Source organism: Oratosquilla oratoria, chromosome 18 (genome assembly GCF_046742065.1).
Source record: "Oratosquilla oratoria isolate Oo_2021 chromosome 18, ASM4674206v1, whole genome shotgun sequence".
NCBI classification, from domain to species: domain Eukaryota; kingdom Metazoa; phylum Arthropoda; class Malacostraca; order Stomatopoda; family Squillidae; genus Oratosquilla; species Oratosquilla oratoria.
In genome coordinates, this window is record NC_134794.1 from 62,773,949 (window position 1) to 62,795,898 (window position 21,950).

Consider the following 21,950-nt stretch of genomic DNA (forward strand, 5'->3'; position numbering starts at 1 on the left):
GCTGTACTAGATTTGTGGGTGGGGGGGTAGAAGACCCCCCCATGTGGTTGAATGAAATCGCCTGACGGAACCCTATATAATGCCCTATGGACGGTCTAGACTCGTTGATATGAGAAGCTGGGGTTGGTCCTAAACGTGAATAGAATTTTTTGTAGGGAGTGAAGAAAAAATGGTGCTTGTGGTGGTATATATACGTGTAATGTGCGTTGCTCAGTATCGCCGGTTGACCCAATGGTAGGGTTCCACGGAGATGAAATAGTCTGGTGGTTGACAGAATAGATTGGAAGGTATGGAAGAGGTAGCTTGCCAACGGTAGCGTGTCATCAACATGAAGAAACAGTTGAAGTCGTTTGAGTATTGTCAAAACATCGTGAGCAAATCTTTTTCAATTAAATTGTAAATATATTACTGGGCAGTTCATTTGGCATGCATTAAAACTCCTAAAATGATAGTGAAATTGCAATCGTTGAAATGCAGGTATTACCAGGAAAAATATGAAATTACTCTGAAGGAAAGGGTACATTTTATATCTAGACAACTTTATCAGACATAGAGAATATCGGCCAGACTAACCTGGGCAGGGTCTGAAATTTTAATGGACGTGTATGTATGTATGTATGTGTGTGTGTGTGTGTATGAATATAATTAACGAGGAAGTAAATTTTCAAGTAGCTAATTGCGTGCAGAGTCGCCTTTTCATCAGATAATTTGAATTTCCTCTGCTTAAGTTCGATAGTGCAAAGTGTGGCATTACCACTAACGTCGTCACCAGTTATAAAAATAGTATTTTTCATTTCGATGAACTTAATTTATCGGTTTTAGATATGAATTGTAGTTAAATTAAAAATAAGGTTTAGATACAAATTTAATAAATCTATCCCAGTGCAGTGCCGGAGAAATGGCAACGTCGCCAACATCTTCACCGGTTGTAAGCAGCGAGTAGCATTTAGTTCTCAGCAAGTCCCATTTTATATCGGTTTGAACGATGGCATACAGTCGAGGAATTAATTAATAATTTAAGAACTTCCATTTCAAATTCTGTTTTATTTTATAAATTAATTTGACGATGGTGGAGGAAAATGCTTTGAGTGAAATTGATTGCAGCCACAAAATATGAGATCTCACTGTGTAATGTACTGTGGCATCGTGGGCGAGTGGCTTGTATGACGGTCCGTCAATAGAAAAATAAAATATTTAAAGCCTGTCGCTTGATGTAACGGGTCAGTCGATGCCGTTGCCACGGATGGGGTTACATCCAACTGAATAGGACTGTTCTGAAGGGAAGCGATGGATTTTGACCCCCTTCGCTTTCTGAACTACATGAAACTGAATGAAATAGCCAGGCGGTAATGAAAATTAGATATATATTCTCAATCGGGAAGTGATTATGGAATAAAAATCCGCAACTCCAGAGTACCAAAGGGATACAAGCTAACATTTAGGGTGGCTTATCTTGAGCAACCTAACCTAACCTTAATTAAACGATCTGTTGTGCAGTTTATATTTACAAGCTCGTTTCTCGGGTTGTTACTCTTTACAAGTTAATATGGGTAGCTTATCTTTACATGCGTACTCCAGGGTTGATCTTTACGACGTCCGTGATTTATGTGGCGTTTGCATTCGGCAGAACAAGATCAACTGGGAGCAGCGTAAATAAGGAATCTAGATGCAAAGGAATCAGAAAAATCTTCCAAAGTGTCCTGTCAAGGAAGATTGTAATCGTGCTATTTCTTACATGTACTGTAGATGGATTTGGTGAAAATACCCGTCATTTCACTACCGAATGCGAGAGAGAGAGAGAGAGAAAAAAAAAAGTATTTGTCTGTTCCCATCTCTTTCGTTTTGTCGTTGGGAAATGAAAAATAGGATTTAGCTTAAAATTATTTGGGTGTAATTGTAATAAATTCAAACGTGTGCGTGTGTTTGTTTCTATGCATATTTTTAAATGCATTCACAGGTTGCATTAATAGGCTGCCTTGTATTGTTAATGTAATTGTTATAAAAAAGTATGCTGTAATATTTATAGGTCGTATTTTATGATCAATTCCTATTTGAGTACTTGATAACAGAAATATGTTAACATAGCTAAGACATTAAACATTAGTTATGAAAATTTAAACCGTTCCATTCTAAATATTGAATATTGGATTCGAGTTAATAAATCCAACAAAAGTCGTCACGGACAATATTATGAAACGTTTATTAAACATGCAATCTCAGTCTTTCTGTTTATTGTATGTTCTTTTCAAAAGAAAGGGGGGTGTAATATATATATATATATATATATATATATATATATATAATATATAATAATTGATTGGATGTCATGAACAATGTGATCATTTGATCACATCGATGAGTTTGGAGTGTCTTAGGAGTTTATTTATTATTGCGGGCGTCTGCATACATGGGTATGGAGTATTTTGAAAAACTCCGGTTATCAGCCGATAAATTGATGCAGTTTGTGTTAATGAAGTATAAAATCAAATGCCCTTCCCCGACTGGGAGATCATGTTACAACAAGAGGAATATTGACTTGTTTATTAATTTATTTTTATTTGTTTTATTACACGTTTGTAGAGTCAGTGTTTGTCATGTATTCTTTGACAAGTTGTGCATCTTTTACGATAATCCTGGTCGCTAATAATTTTATCAAAGAGGCTTAACCGTCTTCGCAAGAAAGGGGAACCACGGTCATCATGGTTAGGCTGGGAGAGAGGTGAGAGGTGGCAAGAATCTCCCCCCCCCCTTTCTCTCTCTCTCTCTCTTTCCCTCTCTCTCTCTCTCTCTCTCTCTCTCTCTCTCTCTCTCTCTCTCTCTCTCTCTCTCTCTCTCTCTCTCTCTCTCTCTCTCTCTCTCTCTCTCTCTCTCTCTCTCTCTCTCTCTCTCTCTCTCTCTCTCTCTCTCTCCTCTCTCTCTCTCTCTCTCTCCCACACTCTCTCCCCCTCTCCCACACTCTCTCCCCCTCACTCTCCCTCATTCCCTCTGCGCCGTTGTTTTTGACTTTCGAGATGGGTTATACAGCAGGTACTGCGGGTTCTTTTCTTAAATTTATTAATTTTTAATCTTTAGTAACTACATTAAATTTAATGTTTCACTTTCTCTCTCTCTCTCTATATATTTATCTCTCTATCTCCATCCCTCCTTCCCTTCCCCTCCCTCTCTCCCACTCCCTCTCCATGTCTGAGTATCGCCAAGGTTGGTACCCCAACGGCTGTACTGGTATTGTTTTTATTTTTTCTCTCCCTTGGGAGCCTACCCCCTCCCCCCCCCCGCCAAAAAATTCCTACTGTAGTACAGGGGTCGGTAACCCTGTGGCACGCGTGCCAAGTTTGACACGTGAGGGGGGGGGGAGTGCTTAAAGTGGCACGTAGTCATTTTGAGATGTTGATCTTTATCTTGTGGAGGGTTCTAATTTGAGTTAAATCGCGTAGCGGAGCAATATTATTTTGTTATTATTATTATTATTATTATTATTGTTGTTGTTGTATAAGAAATATTTTATGTGCATGCATATGTTGTATGGATGTGCGCGTGCACGTTGCAGAGTTGATAATTTCTGCGCATGTCTGTATCATTGTTGAACTACTTGTTAGGAGGGTTAAAGAGACTCGTCAATGTCCGATGTACAATACTTATTAGTTATGCTTGGTAAAGATCAGGTGATGTTTGGGCAGTGAGTGAGTGAGGGCTCTCGACATTGGAATGTCCTGTCTGAGTGTGGGAAGACAGTCAGTTTCATGACGCAGGTAGAAATGTAAGATGTGAACATACAGGTCGATTAGGTCGAATGGTTGAAAAAGTTGGCTGCTGTTTTAGATTAGATAATTTTATGGATAGAGATGAAAGGTGATATGGGACATGGAACTGCCTAGTGCAGGCCTTATGGTCTTTTACAGTCTCCTCCATTCCCATGTTCTTAAGATGAAAGCATGGAGATCGTTTAAGCCGGGTGGCTTGGCACTAACCTGCCAGTGTCACTGGATAACTCGTCTAAGGACAGTAAGGTCATGGCTTTCGTATGAGAATTCTACCCCCCCTCTCCCTCCCCCTACCCCCCACGAGAGGATAAATTGGGCAAGGGGGCGGGAAGCATAAATAGATTAAAGTGCGAGGTGTACTACTGCCCTCGACTTATTTCTCGGGTGCGTGTTTTAGGTCCCCAGGTGAAAGTGCCCAGCGACGGGTTCATGTCATTCACACTTCCGAATCTCCCGCCCATCCCTTCTGAGCCACGATGCAAGTTCTGATAATTAGACCTTGAAGTTCTCAGTGGCAATAGCCCTCTTTTATACACGACAGCCTTTTCAATTTCCTACAGACTTCTTTTCCCCCACCCACAAAAAACCGATCCCACAAGAGCGGTTGGTCCCTCCTAGGTAGTCCCAAGGTCCATATACTCCATGGACCTTGGGTAGTCCATAGCCCATTCACACTTCGCCAGGGCGCTTGTCTGAAGCCAACAGGTCCCTGTGAACTCCACGTGTCCTGGAAGTCCGAGTGCGTGGGGCAAAGGTCACAAATAAGCGTCTCCATGCGGGAGTTTCCAGCGAAGCCCCTTACTCGTCTTGCGTGTCCAAGGAAGGTTCCTACGTTTCTGGGGATAATATGAGAATTGAGGAGACCGCACCAAACAGTCCCATGCCCCTTACCACCTTTCATCTCTATCCATAAAGTTATCTCATCTACTACCTGGTTACTAAGTCAATTCCATTCGTTAACCACTCTGTTTATAAACCCGTTCTTGCCTATTTCCTTCTTAAACCTAAATTTGCCCCATTTTTGTCCAATTTTCCCATACGACCACCAGCGCAATTTAATTAACAGCAGTCCACCCGCACGCTCTCTGTGTGAGTCAACACAGTCATGGAGCACGTGTTGGACTCGTGATCAACATCATTTTCCCTTCCGGATGAGAGCTTAGCTCTCATACCGTATAGCCCGATCTATGGGTAATGTGACCTTGCGCGCGCGCGCGCACACACACACACACACACACACACACACACACACACACACACACACACACACACACACACCAGATATAGAAATAATGAAGAACCGTCGAGACTAGATTTAGTATTTACATCAGAGCCTGAAATTGTGGGTAAAATTGAATACAAGACAGCAATTGGGAAGAGTGATCACATAATACTGAGTTTGACTAAAAGAGGAAATATACAGTATATGGAAAGAAGTGAGAAATATAGAAAAGGAAGACTGATGTATAAGAAAACGGACTTTGGGAAACTTAGAAAATTCTTTCAAAAAGCGAGTCTGGAAAAAATCTACAATAGAGAGACACAAGTGGAAGAGAAATTGACGATTTTGAAGGAAATCTATAATGGAGGAGTGGATAAATATGTACCAAGACAAAAGCAGGAAAAGATGTATATTAAGTGGTGGTTTAAGAGAGTGCAGTGAGGCGAAATATAGAAGAGATAAAGCTTGGAAAAATAGAATAATATCAAACCTGGAAAGTGGCAATTGTATATCAATCTAAGGAATGAATATGTAAAAGTATGCAGGGGGGGATATGAAAAAGATATAATAGAAAAATGTAATAACCAACCAAAATTATTCTATAGATATGTGAACAATAAAATAAAAAACGAACAGGAAATAGTAAAATTACGCCAAGGGAATATAGAATACACATAAGATATAGAAATGGCTGAAGTCATGAACAAACATTTCAAGTCTTTGTTCACTAGAGAAAATGTACAGCATTGTGATGAAAGGGGTGAAGTGAGATCCACTGCCCCCATGAGAGAAATAATTGTAACAAGAAAAGAAATAATAAACCTTAATGTTAGGAACTCGCACGGTCCGGATGGAATTGGAAACTGGATACTAAATGAAGATGAACTAATAGACAAAGTATACAAGGTAATAAACTGTTCGCTCAAAGAAGGAAAAATACCGGAAGACTGGAGAAAATGACAATGTATAAAGTATAAAGGGGAAACAAGGAAGACCCAGCAAATTGCAGACCGGTCTCCCTTACAAGTACAGTAGCCAAAATATGTGAAAAATTGATAAAAAATAGATGGATAAAACATCTGGAGAACAATGTACTAAATCCGAGACAATTCGGATTTAGACAGGGAAGGTCATGTGCCTTAAATTTGATCTGTTTCTATTCAAGACTAATAGATATAATACAGGAAAGGGATGGATGGGCTGATTGTGCTCTCCGAGATTTACAAAAAGCTTTTGATAAAGTACCACGCAAGAATTAAGAAAACTGGAAACCATAGGAGGGATACAGGGAAAAATATTGGAATGGATGGAGGATTTCTTGCATGGAAGAAAAATGAGAGTAGTGCTCAGAGATAAGAGTTCTACTTTGGAAGAAGTGATTAGTGGTGTCCCACAGGGATCAGTATTGGCTCCAATAATGTTTGCTATTTATGTAAATGACATGGATGAGGGTGTAGAATGTTACATGAACTTCTTTGCAGATGACGCAAAACTGCTGAGGAAAGTAAGTACTGAAACGGACTGAGAGTCGCTACAGAGAGATCTGAACAGGGTTTGGGAATGGAGTCAGAAGTGGGAAGTGGGCTTCAACATAAATGTAGCACAATAGGATTGGGAAAAAAAGTATAGAAAAAAAAGACTCTCAGGACACTATAAAATCGGCACAAAGTAAAGAAAGTGGGTTCTGAAAAAAGACCTGGGAGTAATTATTACAAAAGACATGACTCCTGATAGATAAAATTGTCAGAGAAACCTACAACTTGCTAATATCAATAAAGGCGGCATGTACCTAGTTGGATGAAGAAATGGTGAAGAAAATACTAGTTACATTGATCCAAGACCGGAGTACTCGGCGACACTAGACACCCAGTACTAAAAAGAATATAAAGAAAATGGAAAGGAACCAAAGAGCAGTTACGAAGGTGGCCCCAACACTTTCAAATTGTCATGCGAGGAGAGACTGTCAAAGCTGGAATTACCGACTCTGGAACAAACAAGAGAAAGAGGTGACCTATTGACCATTTATAGAATCATGAGAGGCATGGAAGTCCTTGATAGAGAAGACTTACAAAATTGGGATAATAGAAATACAAGGGAACATGAAAAAAAAGGACAGTTATAGAAGGGACCTGAAAAAGAACAGCTTTCCACACAGATTGGTGGATGTCTAGAACAAATTGGACGAAACATGAGTGTGTACAAACACCATACACGAAGTTAAGAGCAAACTATATACTGCGAGATACAAAGACGGGACACCACGAGAGTAGCTCCCCTTCCCGTAAGATACAACTAGGTAAATACACACACACACACACACACACACACACACACACACACACACACACACACACACACACACACACACACACACACACACACACGGTGGCACAGTTGGTCACTGGACTGGGAAGTACGATAGTGCTCGCAGTACCCAGGTCGAATCCTGCCCAGGGCCGAAATTATTTCGGTATCGCTGTGCCTCGGGTCGTTACTCTGACTCTCGTGGGCGGGGAGTTGGGTGTGTGTGTGTGTGTGTGTGTGAAAGGTCATACCATTACCCATAGATCGGTCATACGAGCTCTGAGCTCTCTTCCGGGAGGGAAATAGCTGTCGATCACGAGTCCAACACGTGATCCAAAAGACCAAGGTGAATACACACACACCCACACCTCTTTGCCCACCAGAATTAGGTGTGTGTGTGTGTGTGTGTGTTTAGGGATGGGTGGGTTGAATGTAAGCATGGTATACGGGGTTGAACTCCGATTAGGGGTTCCCTTACTATATCTACTTTCGTCAGACTTTGTTAATTTAAGTTGCTGGCCAGGATTTTTTAGTGTGTTCCACACAAAAAAAGTACATTTATCTGGGAAACTGTGCTTCCTTGTATTTATTTTTATTTTGTATCTGATTTTTCGTTCCATATTGACAGTCTCCGTCCACTTGTCTATTCCTTTTCCTGATTTAAAACTCACTAACATACAAGAACATAAAAGTGGAAGAGACCACAAGGCCTACAATAAGCAGTTCCATGTCTATTACCACCTGGCTAGTACAGTGGTAGCACGTTGGCCTCGTTGTCACGGGGTCGGCGGAGGAGCCTCGACCCGTTTCGTGAGCTGAAGCGGTTTACTGGGGAGGTGACTGCCGTGTTCATTACATGGTTAATAATTCGTTAACTACTTTACTGGTAAACCCGTTCTTGCCCGTTTCCTCCTTAAATATAAATATCGCCCCTTCGACGTCATTATGGTTGCCTCGTATTTAAGTCTAGAGCGAATAAGATTTTCCTCCATCATATTTTACATATAGCGAATGCAATATAATGTTTATTAAAGAACTGTTTGATGTTTTGTTTTCTGGCAATAGATTATCTCAAATTAGAATGTATTTTTCCCTCTGTTGTTGTGATTGATTCGTCATCTATTTTTAAGTGGTTTCTTCTTTTCGTTTTTTCGATTGCTATTTATTACATTATGGGATAAGGGGTAAGGCATTTCACTTTTTCATCATATTCTCGCTACTGTAATGAAATAACTAGGTTCGTTAACCTTTTGTGTGGGTGGGTGGGGGAGTAGGAAGATTGTGTGTGTTTGGGGGTGGTAAGGCAGCAAGTTAATAGGGGTGTGCAGGTGTTGGGAAATATAAGTAGCAGGTGTTTGTCGGTGTTGAACGTCATCTAGGGTGGAACAGGTGTTACTGAGCGTGGACAGCACAGGTGTAGATGGAGAGGGTGGATGAATGGATGGGTGGAAGCGTGGGTTGATGGATGTTCGTGCGTGGGTGCCAGCGAGTTGATGGTGAATAGACAGGTGCGTGCCTGCGATTGAATGGACCAGGTTTGTGTGCGTTGATAGGCAAGTTTGCCTTCGTGTGCGCGGGCGTGTGTAGCGTGTGTCGTGTGTTTGTGGGTGTATCGCGTGTTTGTGGGTGTCGTGTGTTTGTAGGTGTATCGCGTGTTTGTGGGTGTCGTGTGTTTGTGGGTGTCGCGTGTACAGTTTGTGGGTATCGTGTGTTTGTGGGTATCGTGTGTTTGTGGGTATCGTGTGTTTGTGGTTGTCGTGTGTTTGGGTGTGCACCGTGTGTTTGTGCGCGCGCGTGTGTGTGTGTGTACGTGTAGATTTGTGCGCGCGCGCAGTGCTTATGACCTATTTGTGTACAATTTAAGATAATTCTGTGCTCTTCATCTCGCAGCATATTACGCTTGTTGGCGAATATGTGTTTTGGTAAACATTTTCCTTTGGCATTGTTATTTTTCCCAGTACGTCTTTGGGAATGTACACACGTGGCCTCTTGGCTGGCCTACAGCTTCGTTGCAGGATATAGGTTATTCTCGCAGCACCGTCACCCCCACCCCATCCCACCCTACCCCACCCCTACTTCCTTATTTATCTCTGAGCTGACACAGACTTCGAACGCACTCGCTTAGACCAGGGAATTTATTTCACTAGTCACCTGTTTTACTGTAAGAAAAAGTTGTTTTTACTTTGTGTGTGCGGGGGGGGGGGTGAAGGGGGTGAAGGAGTGGGGTTACAACGTACGTCGAACGGGCCAACAGCCTCATCACGTAGTCGGCGACGGCGGCGGCGGCTGAGTGAGGGAGGGAGGTGGGTTGGGTTTGTATGGGTGCGTGTGTTCGTGCGTGCGCGCGCGCCGTCGTCGTCGTCGTCGGCCTATATATCTCTACTGCGTAATTCGCGGTTTTGTGGCGCAGTAGCCCATCAGGCCGCCTGTTTCATTGACGGCGAAAAATAATCTGTCTGTAGGTCAGAGGGGTATAAATGTAAGGTGCTTTCCAGGTGGTAAAGATGGAGATATTAAATGTAGAGTAGTTGATAAAAACTCGCAGTGGTTAGTGCTAAGGGGAACAGGGAAGAGGGAAGGTAGAATTGCGTGTATATACAGGGCGTATTAAATGTGTGGTAGGTAAGGTGTAATCTCGTACTGAAATGCAATACATAGTATACACATTGAGCAAGGGGATGAAGAGTTGGGTACTCTAGCGTGCCGGCCTGTTATCTAAGGTCAAGGTGTAGTAACTGTTCCTATCAGTTTAATATCCGAAAAAATAACAAATACAAGACATTCTTCGCAGTTTAGCATAGGAATACTGACGTTTTCTTTAGTCGTTTAAAAAGGTGGGCACAACAGGATAACGTCTAAACAGAAATGTAATAGCACATTTGTAAATAACGCTCAAAAAACCCACAGTCGGAGAAAATAAACTTCGAATAAAAGAAGGTTCTTTATTTCGGCTACCAACTGCCCTTTCCCGAAAAGGGCTACAGTTGGTAGCCGAAACATTAAAATATTTTTAGTTTATTTTCTCCGACTGTTTGTTTTTGTGCGAGAGACGCACTTTTACACGAAAAATATATGAGGGACTTTCTAAAAAAAAATCTGATAATGGCAAGCTTATTGACAAAAATCAACCGCCAAGTAATAAACGTCGATGGACAGAGATCAGTATAACGGTTGAATAGAAAAGACATGTATGGAAGATGGTGCAAGTTGTGGGGTATCATTTACTTGTATGTAAAGTAAGCATATTTTTCAGCTAAAACCTAGAGGAAATTGTATTACATTCCAATATCATCTATCTTACATCAGTGTGATGGCAAAATTGTAAATAATGAACACGCGAAGTTTCTATTAAAGTAGTAGTTACTAGAAGAGGAAGACGGTAGTTAAAAAGGGGGTTGGTGGATGGGTGGATGTAATATTAGGATTTGATAATAATAATAATAGGGTGTTGCATTTAGTAGTGACTATTGTATGGTGAATTAACTGTGTAATAGATATTATGTAGTTAGTACTTTGTGCAATTTAAGTGAGTTCCCCCAGATTGGACCAGAATCGTACAATGTTCTTATGATTTTGAGACTAGCCTTTCAAAGAGTGCTAATAATTTTGAACTGATATCAGCCATCCTTCCCGCCAACCTTCAATAAATATGATTTCAAGTGATAGAATACGTATTGAAGGAGTAACGTGCGTGTTTAATGATCAAAGGTCTTTATATTTCAGACTAACAGGCGAAAATTCTTTGTACTACGAAGTGACACAGGTCCCGAATCGCCAGCACGGATAGAGTACTATGAATCTGAAAACAAATTCATGACTGGCGCACAGCCAAGAAAGTAAGTAGCACTACTGTATAGTTTTGGTGTTGTAAAGTTTGGTATAGATGCGCATCTCATGCGAGTTTGTTTGAGTAGAAAGAACTAGGATATAATAATTTATTTTTCGGACCACCAAACCTTTAGAATAAGCAAAGCCTTCTTTTATTTTATTTATTTTTTATATATATAAATTCAAAACATTAGACGAGAATCTTGAATCTGTGATGGAGGCGAGAATTCTGGTTTAGGCTTGACATATTTTTCATAATAACCAAGTAGTTGTTGCTGCCTCTAATTTGATAAACATATTCATTAATTCCTTGAACTGTTTTATTTCATTTGTTGTTCATCATAAATACTAAAAAGTTACCTAAAGTGAGACAGCTTGGGCAACTCGAGGGGAAAACTTCTTCATATAAACTAAAGAAGTGTAACATCTTATGATCTTGTTTAGCAAACAGTTCGCTAAAGCAAGTTTCAAACTCAGTTGGAGGCGCCTGGAGATATGAATCTGCAAACTAACAATAGTTCACATTTAATGTGAAGTTTTTAGAATTCCAAATGTTCAAAATTTATTATTTCACTTGATTTTTTAAAGACTTGAATAATTAGAATGGATTGAATAAAGAAAAAAGTCCTCAACTGTTTTGTTACATTAATCAAATTGAAAGATGTGAAGTCTTCATTTAGATTTTATTTTTTTGCAGACAAATCATCTTGAAAGATTGCTTCAACATCAACCGGAAAGCTGACCCAAAGCAGTCTTGTGTCATTGCACTCTTCACCGACCGTGACTGCCTCTGCATTGTTGCAGAGTCTGAGGAAGAGCTGAGTGATTGGCTCCACAATCTTGTCCGCCATCAAAAAGCCGCGGAGGATACCAACCATGTCAAGCCAAGCTATGGTGAGATTTCAGATGTTCAGGGTACAGTTAAAAAGGAAGTAGAGAGCGGTGCAATAATAGTGCAGTCCACATGGAGTGAGGAATACTTGCTTTATTCAGCCAAATGCCATATAGTTTTGTTAAAATGGACAGTGCTTCTTCAGTGGCAAAGGAGTTGCACTTGTCTTGATAAACTTCTGTAGGCTACCAATGGATTTATTTATGATTAATACCAGATGATTTAATTCAGCTGTATGGCAATCTAAGGTAATGAAGGGATCATGTCAGATACTACAATACCCTACTTATCAGTATTGTTTGTTACCTGTGCAGCAGATTGAAAATAGTCCTCATATGTATTGGCATGATTATATTTAATTTTTTAATCAAATGTGTATTTGAATATACAGTATTACTATTGTAAATAAGTGGTGGCTCATGGGAAGTTGAAATGGAAGATATTGAAATGCATGTACCACAATATTGGAACTTTGTACTGCCTCATGTATAGCTACTTAATAGAACCATAATAGCTACAGCTCCATGGTGTAAATTCACAGCAAGCATAAATTGTGCAGTAAAAATAGAGAGACCAGCAAGAAGTGTATGCAAGATGGATGACAGAGAGCCCTGTCCTTATTCCCCACCTACAAAATGCATCAACACCTTCCCCTTCATCTGGAGGTGAAACCCCAAGGGCTGACTCTCTATCTCAGAACCAGCTCTAAGATCTGTACCATCTTTTGACATGAGGAGATTGACAGCAAGCATCTACTTCTCTCTTATTATTTTAAGTCGGTGACAGAGGAACACACACACACCAATACAACATAGAAACCTGTCCTGTGTTTTTTCCTTGACCGATCTGGGAAAATTCTTGAGGACTGTGAGGCTGTGGATTTCAAACAATGAATTTTAAGCCAACAAATATTATTGTTGAATATTAATTATGAGGATTAGGAGAGGCAACAAAGAGGAAGAGCAGTGTAGGTTCAGGAGAGGCAGAGAATGCATAGATAGTCTTTCCAGCAAAACATATATGTGAAGTTTTTGACCAAGGGCAAGGATGTCTTGGACTTGTATGGAATTGAGGGTGTATAACGTGGTGGACAGAGAGGCATTGTAGAGTGTTCATGTATGGGATTGGGGGAAATAGAGGGAAGTCTGTTGAGGGCCATCAGAAGTTTTAACACAAGCAATAGAGCTTGAGGTTTGGGAATAGGGCGAATATATGGTTTGTGCTGAAGTGTGTCAGCACCAGGGTCGTGTAATATCAACATAGTTGGTCAGCATGTATGTGGATGAAGTGGTAAGGGAGGTAAATGCAAGAATACTAGGCAGGGGTTTGGAGTTGGGGAGTTGAAAGTGGAGGGAAGTCATAGATGAGCTAGTTATTGTTTGTAGATAATACTGCACTTGTGGCAAAGTCTGAGGGTAGACCAATTTAGTTGGTAGCAGAATTTAAGATGGTGTGTAAGAGGAGAAAGAAGATATATAGGAAGTGATAAGAATGAAGGAGACTGCAAGAGACCATAAGGTCTACACTAGGTAGTTTCATGTCCATTACCACCTGTCATCCCCATCCATTAAGTTATCTTCTCATGAAACAACCAATAGTTTCAGCACTCACTACATGGTTACTAAGTCTATTCTTTTCACTAACCACTCTACCGGTAAACCAGTTCTTGCCAATTTCCTTAAATCTAAAATTGTGACGACGTTAATCTATTGGAGGAGAACTTAAAGAATGAGCAGCTGGAGGAAATGGGGAGCTTTAAGTATTTGGGCTCACAGGTTTGTCAAGCAGGGAAAGGGGAGGGCAAGAAATAGGTGAGAGTTGAAAGTGATTGTGAATGGATGATAAATAGACACAGCCCAAAATGATTTCGTCTTGTTTATGTACTCTTGAGTGGATGAGGAGGGGGTGTTTTCATATAATTAACCACTTTAGTATAACGCCTACGTAGCTGTCACGAGGCGCGAGTAGGTACATGAGGATGCCAGTGTTGGCATCTTGATTATTTATATTTGTAGTTGTACATGAGTTACCTCAGGATTCTGTGAACAGATTTGATCAAGTTTTGTGTTTATTATTACTCAGAGTGAAAGAGAACGAATGATACAGCAGTGACTTTATATCTTATAATGTGAGTAGTGTAATGCATCATTCATATGGCAGCCAATGCTAAGTGTGGGAATTTGACTTGTACTGAAGTGGTTAAGAAGCAGTGGGGTTAAATCAGCTTCTACTGTTGTCTTCCTGTGGAGGTGCTTTGCCTTGCAGTATTGCTTCCGACCCTAGGATTAGCTGGGGGACAGGGATGGCCCTTCTTTTATGAGGAGCCAAAATAAAAGTGATAACAAGTGGGTGAAGGGTGGGTGCATGCCTTGGATTCCCCCCCCCTTACCCTTGTAAAGTGGAAAGTACATTTTGTTATATGTATACAGTACTGGTATAATAATAGTTGAATCAGGTTTCATTGAATGGAAATCCACAGCCCTACAGCAGCTGGTAATAAAAAACCAAACAAAAAAAAATGGCCCTCTCATATATTTCTGGGAAGAAACTTTGGGCTTTTGGCTGTGTTGTATCACTGTGGGACTATTTCTACATCACTGCCCTAGAGTAGTTGCAGGAAGGGAGCAGTTGCCAGTTATTATCTCTTATGTAAAAAAAGATGGAAGGAATAAAGTAGAAGTTGTTAGAGACCTTGGGGCCCAGTCGGAGACGGTGTCAGCCACCTCCAGATATAAGTGAAGGTGTTGGCAGGTTTTAAAGATGGTTAGGAGAGTTGGTTCTCAGATATTCACCATGCAGTACCGCCATTTACAGGTACCCTTCATTGGTCCCTCAATGGTACTACATACTCTATCATACATATTCTGGTTTCTGAAGTTCATCTTTGTATCATTCTTGTATTGGGAATGAAGATGAAAAGTTGGTGGGATGAATATTTCTGAACCTGCTAGTGTTACTTTTTTCATTGCTTGTGAATATGGTATGTTGTGTATCATATTTTCCGCACACAGAACTGGATGTCCTTTTTAGTTGAATGGAATCATCTGCCAATAGTTATTGTTGTCATTCTCTAGATTATCTGGTTGAGTGGTCCTGTCTCCCTGAGGAACGGCACAGTTGGAATGAGGCTATCCCTCAAATCCCCTATAGTGTACATTGTGTTGTTGGCGTGCATGATTGTGTACAATGCAGTCGTCCATAATGTGTTGTATAGTATGGGGTGAAGTTTTGCATCCAGGACAGTTATCTGTGATGTGGTGATCCAGTCTATTCTGGTATCTTAGAAGAGCTGGATGGTAACTGCACCACAAAATGGCCATGTGGTCTCTACCTATAATTGAATGAAAACCCTAAATGGGATGACAACTCACTATAGGTTAATCAAAATAGCTTTGGACCCTTTCAAGAGTAGAGATTCCTTCTAGCTGAATGGTCCCTAAATATGAGATCAGTCAGCAGATTGATGTCATTTATAGCATATACATTAAGTGTAGATTTTAATTTTATGTTTACTAATGACAATGTGAATATCTGCAGAGCATGTGTGGCAGGTGGTGGTGCATCCGAAGGGCCTCCGCAGCACTAGACCCATCAGTGGCCAGCGCCGTATCTGCCTTACGTGTCGTTCACTTACTTTGGTGGAGTCCAGTCAGTCGAAAATTGAGATTCCAGTAAGTAAAGGCTATCAAGATGTTTCAATGAAAGGTTTCTTTGATTTTTATTTTATTTTGTTATTAATAGAAATTTTGTCAAGGGTCAAACACTACAGAATGGAGCACTGAGTAATAACTGGGCAGGGGACAAGGATGACCCCTTTTTTTTTTTTTTTTTTTTTTTTTTTTTTTTTTTTTCCTCCCTCCCTACCCAATCTGCAATTTTTACAACAATGTGGTAATTGGTTGCTGAGGGTCCTTTGTGCAGGACACCTGAAACACCAACAACCCAACCTATAGCCATCATAGGTCACTCAGGGAAGAACTTTGTTGTTCAAGGTGGGTGAATGTTAGACAGCCTAAGTTAGCATTTTTTTTTTCTGTCTTCTGTGAAGTGATTGCATCTAGACCATGTGTTTGTTTTCAGGCCAGTTTTATTGGTATTATTTTAGGATTTAATAATGAACCTCATCTGGGATATTGGCTGCATGTTATTGTGGTATTAAAAGCTGCTCAATAGCATGCAGCTGATTTAGGGTCTATATGGGGTGCCCCTATGGACCAGACATATTTTGTCTGTGATAGAGGAAGTCTCTATTCATAGAGAAATGAAGATACTTTATTATACTTTGACTGTCCCTCTGTTATGCTATCCCCCTACTCTTAATACTGTCCTGTACCACTGTGTTCATTTCCTTTTTTGCCAAACCCTGTGGTGGGAGAGAAGAATACTGCCACTGAGATTCCCACTCGAGTTGTAAAAGGCAACAAAAATGGGATGGGGATAAGACTAGAAATACTATTCTCTGTAGCTCCAAAGGGGACATTCCTAAAAAAAGCAAAGGCATAAGAGGGTCTGGGAGGAGTTTTTCAACCAAAACCCAAAGATTTGGGTCTTTTAATGTGTGTGGATGTGGTAAAGGTTAGAGTTAAAGGGAAGAGACAGGCAGTATGAGAAGAAAGATGGATGTGTTGGCATTGAGTGAAACAAATTTGAAAGCGAGGGACAAGTTTTACTTTGGGAGTTTTGGGAGGATGTCAGGAGTGAAGAGAGGATGAGGAAGAGCAGGGGTGGCCACACTAGTAAGTGAAGAAATAGGTAAGCGTGTAGTGGAGTGGAAAGAGGTTTCTTCAAGGTTAATGTGGATGAAGGTGAAACTGGGAAAGGAAATGTTAGGGTTTTGTAAATGCATAAGGACCTGGTAGTGACAAGAGTGTAGAGGAAAGGGAGGCTTTTTGGATAGATTTAAATGGGTCCGTTGAGGGATCAAGGAGAAATGTCAATGTAGTGGTATTGGGAGACCTTAATGTTAGGGTAGGAAATGAAACAATAGACGGAGTGGTTGGGAAGTGTAGAGTTCCAGGAAAAAATCTTAGTGGAGAGTTGATGGTGGAGATGTGTCTAGGAAAAGAGCTGATGATAGCAAATACAGTGTTTAGGAAGAAAGTTGAGCCTAAGTACATATGGGAGAGGGTGGTGGATGGAAGATGGTAGATAGGGCTTTAATGGACTATATAGTGGTAACCAGGAAAATAGTAAGAAGAGTTTCGGATGTACATTTACTTAGTTGTATTATACGGGAAGGGAGCTATGCTCGTGGTGACCTGTCTTTGTATCTTTCATCAAGTTTTTTCTTAAACTCTTGAATAGCATTTGCACATTTATATATCCAGCAGGGAAGCTATTCTTTTTCCGATCTCTTCTGTAGTTGTCCTTTTTGAGTTTCTTTTCATGACATCTTGTTTTTCCATTGTCATTTTTTAGTAAATCTTTTCTGTCAAGGATTTCCATTCCTTTCATGATTCTAAACATAGTCAGCAGATCACCTCTTTCTCTTCTTTGCTCTAGTGTTGTTAGTTCTAATTTCGATAATCTTTGTTCGTATAATTAATTTGGAAAGAGCTGGTGCCAACTTTGTTGTTGCTCTCTGTATTCTCTCTAGTTTCCTCGCATTCTTTTTAGCACTGGGTGTCCATAGTGTTGCTGCATATTCCAGTTTTGGTGTAATCAATGTGACTAATATTTTTTTAATAATTTCTTCATTCAAGTATTCAAATGCCACTTTCATTGACCTTAGTAGGTTGTAGGTTTCACCAACTAATTTGTTTATATGTCTATCCGGTGTCATGTCTTTGCTGATTATCACTCCAAGGTCCCTTTCCGAGTGCACTTTTTTTTATTTATTTTTCACCAATTTTGTAAGTTTTTGAAATTCTGTTTCTGCTTTTTCCAAACTCCATTATGCTACACTTCTTGATATTGAAGTTCACTTCCCACTTTTGAGTCCATTTCCAGATTTTGTCCAGGTCTGATTGTAATGAGTCACAGTCCTCTTCTGTTGATACTTTCTTTAATATTTTTGTGTCATCTGCAAAGAAATTCATATAACATTCAACTCCTTTGTCCATGTTGTTTATGTATATGGCAAACATGATTGGAGCCAGCACTGACCCTTGTGGAACATCACTTATCATTTCTTCCCATTTTGAGTATTTGTCTCTAATTACTACCCTCATTTTTCTCCCAGTCAGGAAATCTTTCATCCATTCTAATAAATTACCTGCAATGCCACCTATTGATTCTGATTTTCCTATTAATTTCTTGTGTGGTACTTTGTCAAATGCTTTTTGTAGGTCTAGATAGGCACAGTCTGCCCATCCATCCCTCTCATCTATTATATCTATTAGTCTCGAGTAGAAGCAGATTAGGTTTGTTGTACATGATCTTCCTTGTCTAAATCCAAATTGGCTTGGGTTTAGTATAGATTTTTCTTCCAGGTGTTTAACCCATCTACTGTTGATCACTTTTTCACATATTTTAGCTACTGTGCTCGTTAGAATGTTAATGCATAGTTTAATTTGGTGTACATTGGTAAGGCCCTTCATGCAGACAAAATAACTTTGGTTTTCTGATCTACAGCTCAACATGATACGGCGATGTGGATACTCGGGAACTTTCTTTTACATCGAAGTTGGGCGCTTGGCCATGACTGGGCCAGGACATCTGTGGATGGAGACGGAGGATACCATCATTGCTCAAAACATGTACAGTGTCATCCGCACGTAAGTTCCAAATACAAATTTTGTTATCGTTTACATAACGAGATGAGACTTGGCTACCTCCCTTATAAGGGGGAAAAAAGCCCTTGGTATATACAGATTTTCTCCATGTTCATTATTTATTATATTATTTGTGTTATTATTATTTTTGTTTGTAAGCCAGGGATGATGTTGCTAATATTTATGTCTAAAGGAAGGAAGTATCCTGGTAGATTGCAGGAGTGAAAGTATAGTTCCACTATACAAGGGAAATGGAGACATATAGATGTAGGAATTTTAGAGGGATCACTGTGTGGCCTGTAAAGTGTATGGGCATATGTTGATATAGGGTATTAGTAGGGGAACAGAATTATTAAGGAAGAGCATTATTGCCCCAGAAACAGTGACCAAGTTTGGAAGGGTATGTGAGAGAAGAAAGTTTAAGAACATAAGAATGAAGGAGACTGCAAGAAACCATAAGCCCTACATTATGCAGTTCCATGTCCATTACCACCTATCATCCCCATCCATAAAGTTATCAAACCTTATTTTAAAATGACCAATAGTTTCAGCACTCACTGAATGGTTACCAAGTCTATTACATTCATTAACCAATCTATTGGTAAACTAGTTCTTGCCTACATCCTTCTAATCTAAAGTGAATGTGGACGAAGGTAGTTATGGTGTACAAGGAATGATGGTGGAGGCAATTTGAATACAAGTGTAGAAGGTCAGAATCCTGGAATGGAGTGTGTAAAGTATTTGCTGTTCATTGGTGATGGTTGGATATTTTGGGATGAAAACAAAGAGGTCTTATGAAGTAATTGTATCCAAAAATTAATAGTGCAGATTTGTAATATAGGGATACATAGAGGAAGTCTGAAAGTTGAGAAGTGTGAGAAATATGATATAAGTGTTATATGAATGGGTAGTGAGAAACGTGGAGATATGGCAGATGGGGATGGGAAGAGGGTTGTTGGTTATGTGCAGGAGAGTGTTAACATTTCCGCACCAGGCAGAGACAAACATTGCAAAATACTGAACCCCACCAGGAGCAACAGAAGACAGGCACTGAGCAGTTGAGCTCAAGGTTGTATACCAGTGAGACATGGCTACATGCAACATAGTGTCAAGCACTGAGTGTTAGAAAAAAAAATGATGCAATGGGTACAGGTGTGAACCTAGACCTAAGAGACCTTGGTGAAATATCAACGAAATAGAATAAAAGTGAAACTGAAATTTTAACTGTAAGGTGAACACATGAATTGATGGTAATTAGATATATAGTTGGTAAAGATTCTTTAATACCCCTCTTACCCAGAATTTGGTTACACTGAGGTAGTGTGGGCAGAAGGAATAGGGAGTGACTAATAAAGTGTGGAAAAGAGAAGTGGATGCAGTGAGGATGAGAGGAGAACAGAGAACGAGAAGAATGGATGGGGTCATAGTATTTTGGGTGCACATGGATTGCCTTTTGAGCAAAGTAAAGATTGCAATAGATAGGAATGACTGGAGGGTGATTGTGAATAGATAAAGGGATGTTTTTACTGACTTCATAACTTGACTGGATGAGGAGGGGGTGAGGTCATCATATGATGAAACAGTGGGGGTTAAAACAGCTCTTTATTTTCATGCCATGTGTAGAAGAGTTGTCCGACTCCATTGCCTTTGACCCAAGTAGTGTAATGGAGGATAGGAATGATCCTTCATCCAAGAAGTGTTGAGGTGGGAGGGGTGTTGTGTATATTGTGCATGAAACGAGTGTGTGCTTTGACTTTGCCATATTCCATCATAAGTAGGAAAGTTTTTTTTTTTTTTTCTTTGTGTGTGTGTGAATTTGTGTCTAATTGTATACAGGAAGGAAACATTATTAATTTATGTATGCATAAGGTGCTCATTAAGCAAGTATATGTATTAAAGAAGTAAATGTTGTGTTACAGTGCCATGCAGGACCATGGAGGCTCTTTTGATGAAGATGTGGCCTCTTCGCGGTTGCAGCAGCAACACAGTGCTGACCAAGACTGTCAAGGGTCCACACGTCATCGTACCACATCATTTTCCACGCAGCCACGTCCTTGCCCTGAAGGTATGTGTTGTTGCAGCAAGATCTCTTAGTTTTTACATTTTAACTATTTTGCCACAGGAAAACAACTTTGATTTCCGTGTAGATGTACTATTTAAATGGTTTTAGTACAGCCTGTTCTTATTCATAGTTTTTTTGTGTAGTTTCTCTCTGTCTCCTTAATTATAGTGAAATGTACTAGGGAGATGTAGCAGTGGCTCCAAGGAACTTCTTGTAGACTATGATTAGTTTCTGTTTATTAACCTGTGCTTGTTACCCATGGAAGCTCGCTGGCTAAGTGGGTTATGGCTTCGTTACTTGTGGCAAAGGTCAAGGGGATAGTGGTTTGAACCCTGCCACCAGCAAAATTGGACCAAGGGGATGGTTTATTAAATTCTACACTACAAAGCCCTCTGTAAGGTGCACCATCCTAGCCTTCTGATAGGGAGTGGTTTGTGATGCTAAACCATATTGTCATCATCATCATCATTGCTTGCTAATTTTGACTAAAACCATACCAGCAGGTCCTCTGTCTATTTTTATTACTTCTTTCTCTGATCTAAATATAATGTTGCTTCTTTGCTCCTCTAGTATGGGAAGCCCAAGTTTTCTTTCTTTGTAGATCTTGTCATTTAGTTTTGGGATCATGGGGGTTGCTGCACTTTGTAGTCTATTTTTCTTGGTTCTCTTGGTGAGGTGACCACGCCACTGCGGCATATTCTAAGATGAATTGAACTTTCAATTTTACATCACGTATTCTTCTGACCTCGTGGGATAGAGCATTGCTTCATGCAATAGAGATCGAGTTCACAGATGTTTAAATCCTGCTGCCAGCGAGTTGGACCAAGGGCATTATTCATTAAATTTCGTGCTACAGAGGTCTCTCTAAGAGTTACCATCCAAGCCTCCTGATAGGGGAAGTTCACAAGGTTAAATCTAGTTAATCACTTCCTTGTAATGAAATGTCACCGTTATATTCTTCAGCAATTTATAAGTACCTCCAGTTATCTTTATAACTTCAGTAGGTCATCCCCAACTAGAATCCATAAATCCTTTTCCTCTTTTGCCTTTACTTTTAACTTGTTTCCTATTTTATGTCATATCAGTTTTTTTACTTTGGCTCATGAACCTTATGTAGGGTTTCCTGTAACAGTTGGTATTTCTTTGTTTTTCATTTCCTTCATGATCT

General features: G+C 40.0%; 1 protein-coding gene across 6 annotated transcripts in view; it reads left to right on the plus strand.

Moving 5' to 3' along the window:
• Positions 1 to 21,950, plus strand: part of chico (insulin receptor substrate 1 chico) — a 151,525-nt gene that overhangs the window by 90,453 nt on the left and 39,122 nt on the right. For 5 of the 6 annotated variants that reach the window (XM_076202262.1, XM_076202261.1, XM_076202258.1 and 2 more), the window contains exons 3-7: positions 10,996 to 11,123; positions 11,813 to 12,009; positions 15,545 to 15,678; positions 18,581 to 18,723; positions 20,640 to 20,785. In XM_076202262.1, coding sequence (XP_076058377.1) covers positions 10,996 to 11,123; positions 11,813 to 12,009; positions 15,545 to 15,678; positions 18,581 to 18,723; positions 20,640 to 20,785 — 748 coding nt within the window. The remainder of the gene's footprint in view (positions 1 to 10,995; positions 11,124 to 11,812; positions 12,010 to 15,544; positions 15,679 to 18,580; positions 18,724 to 20,639; positions 20,786 to 21,950) is intronic. The other variant, XM_076202260.1, reaches the window with a different exon arrangement.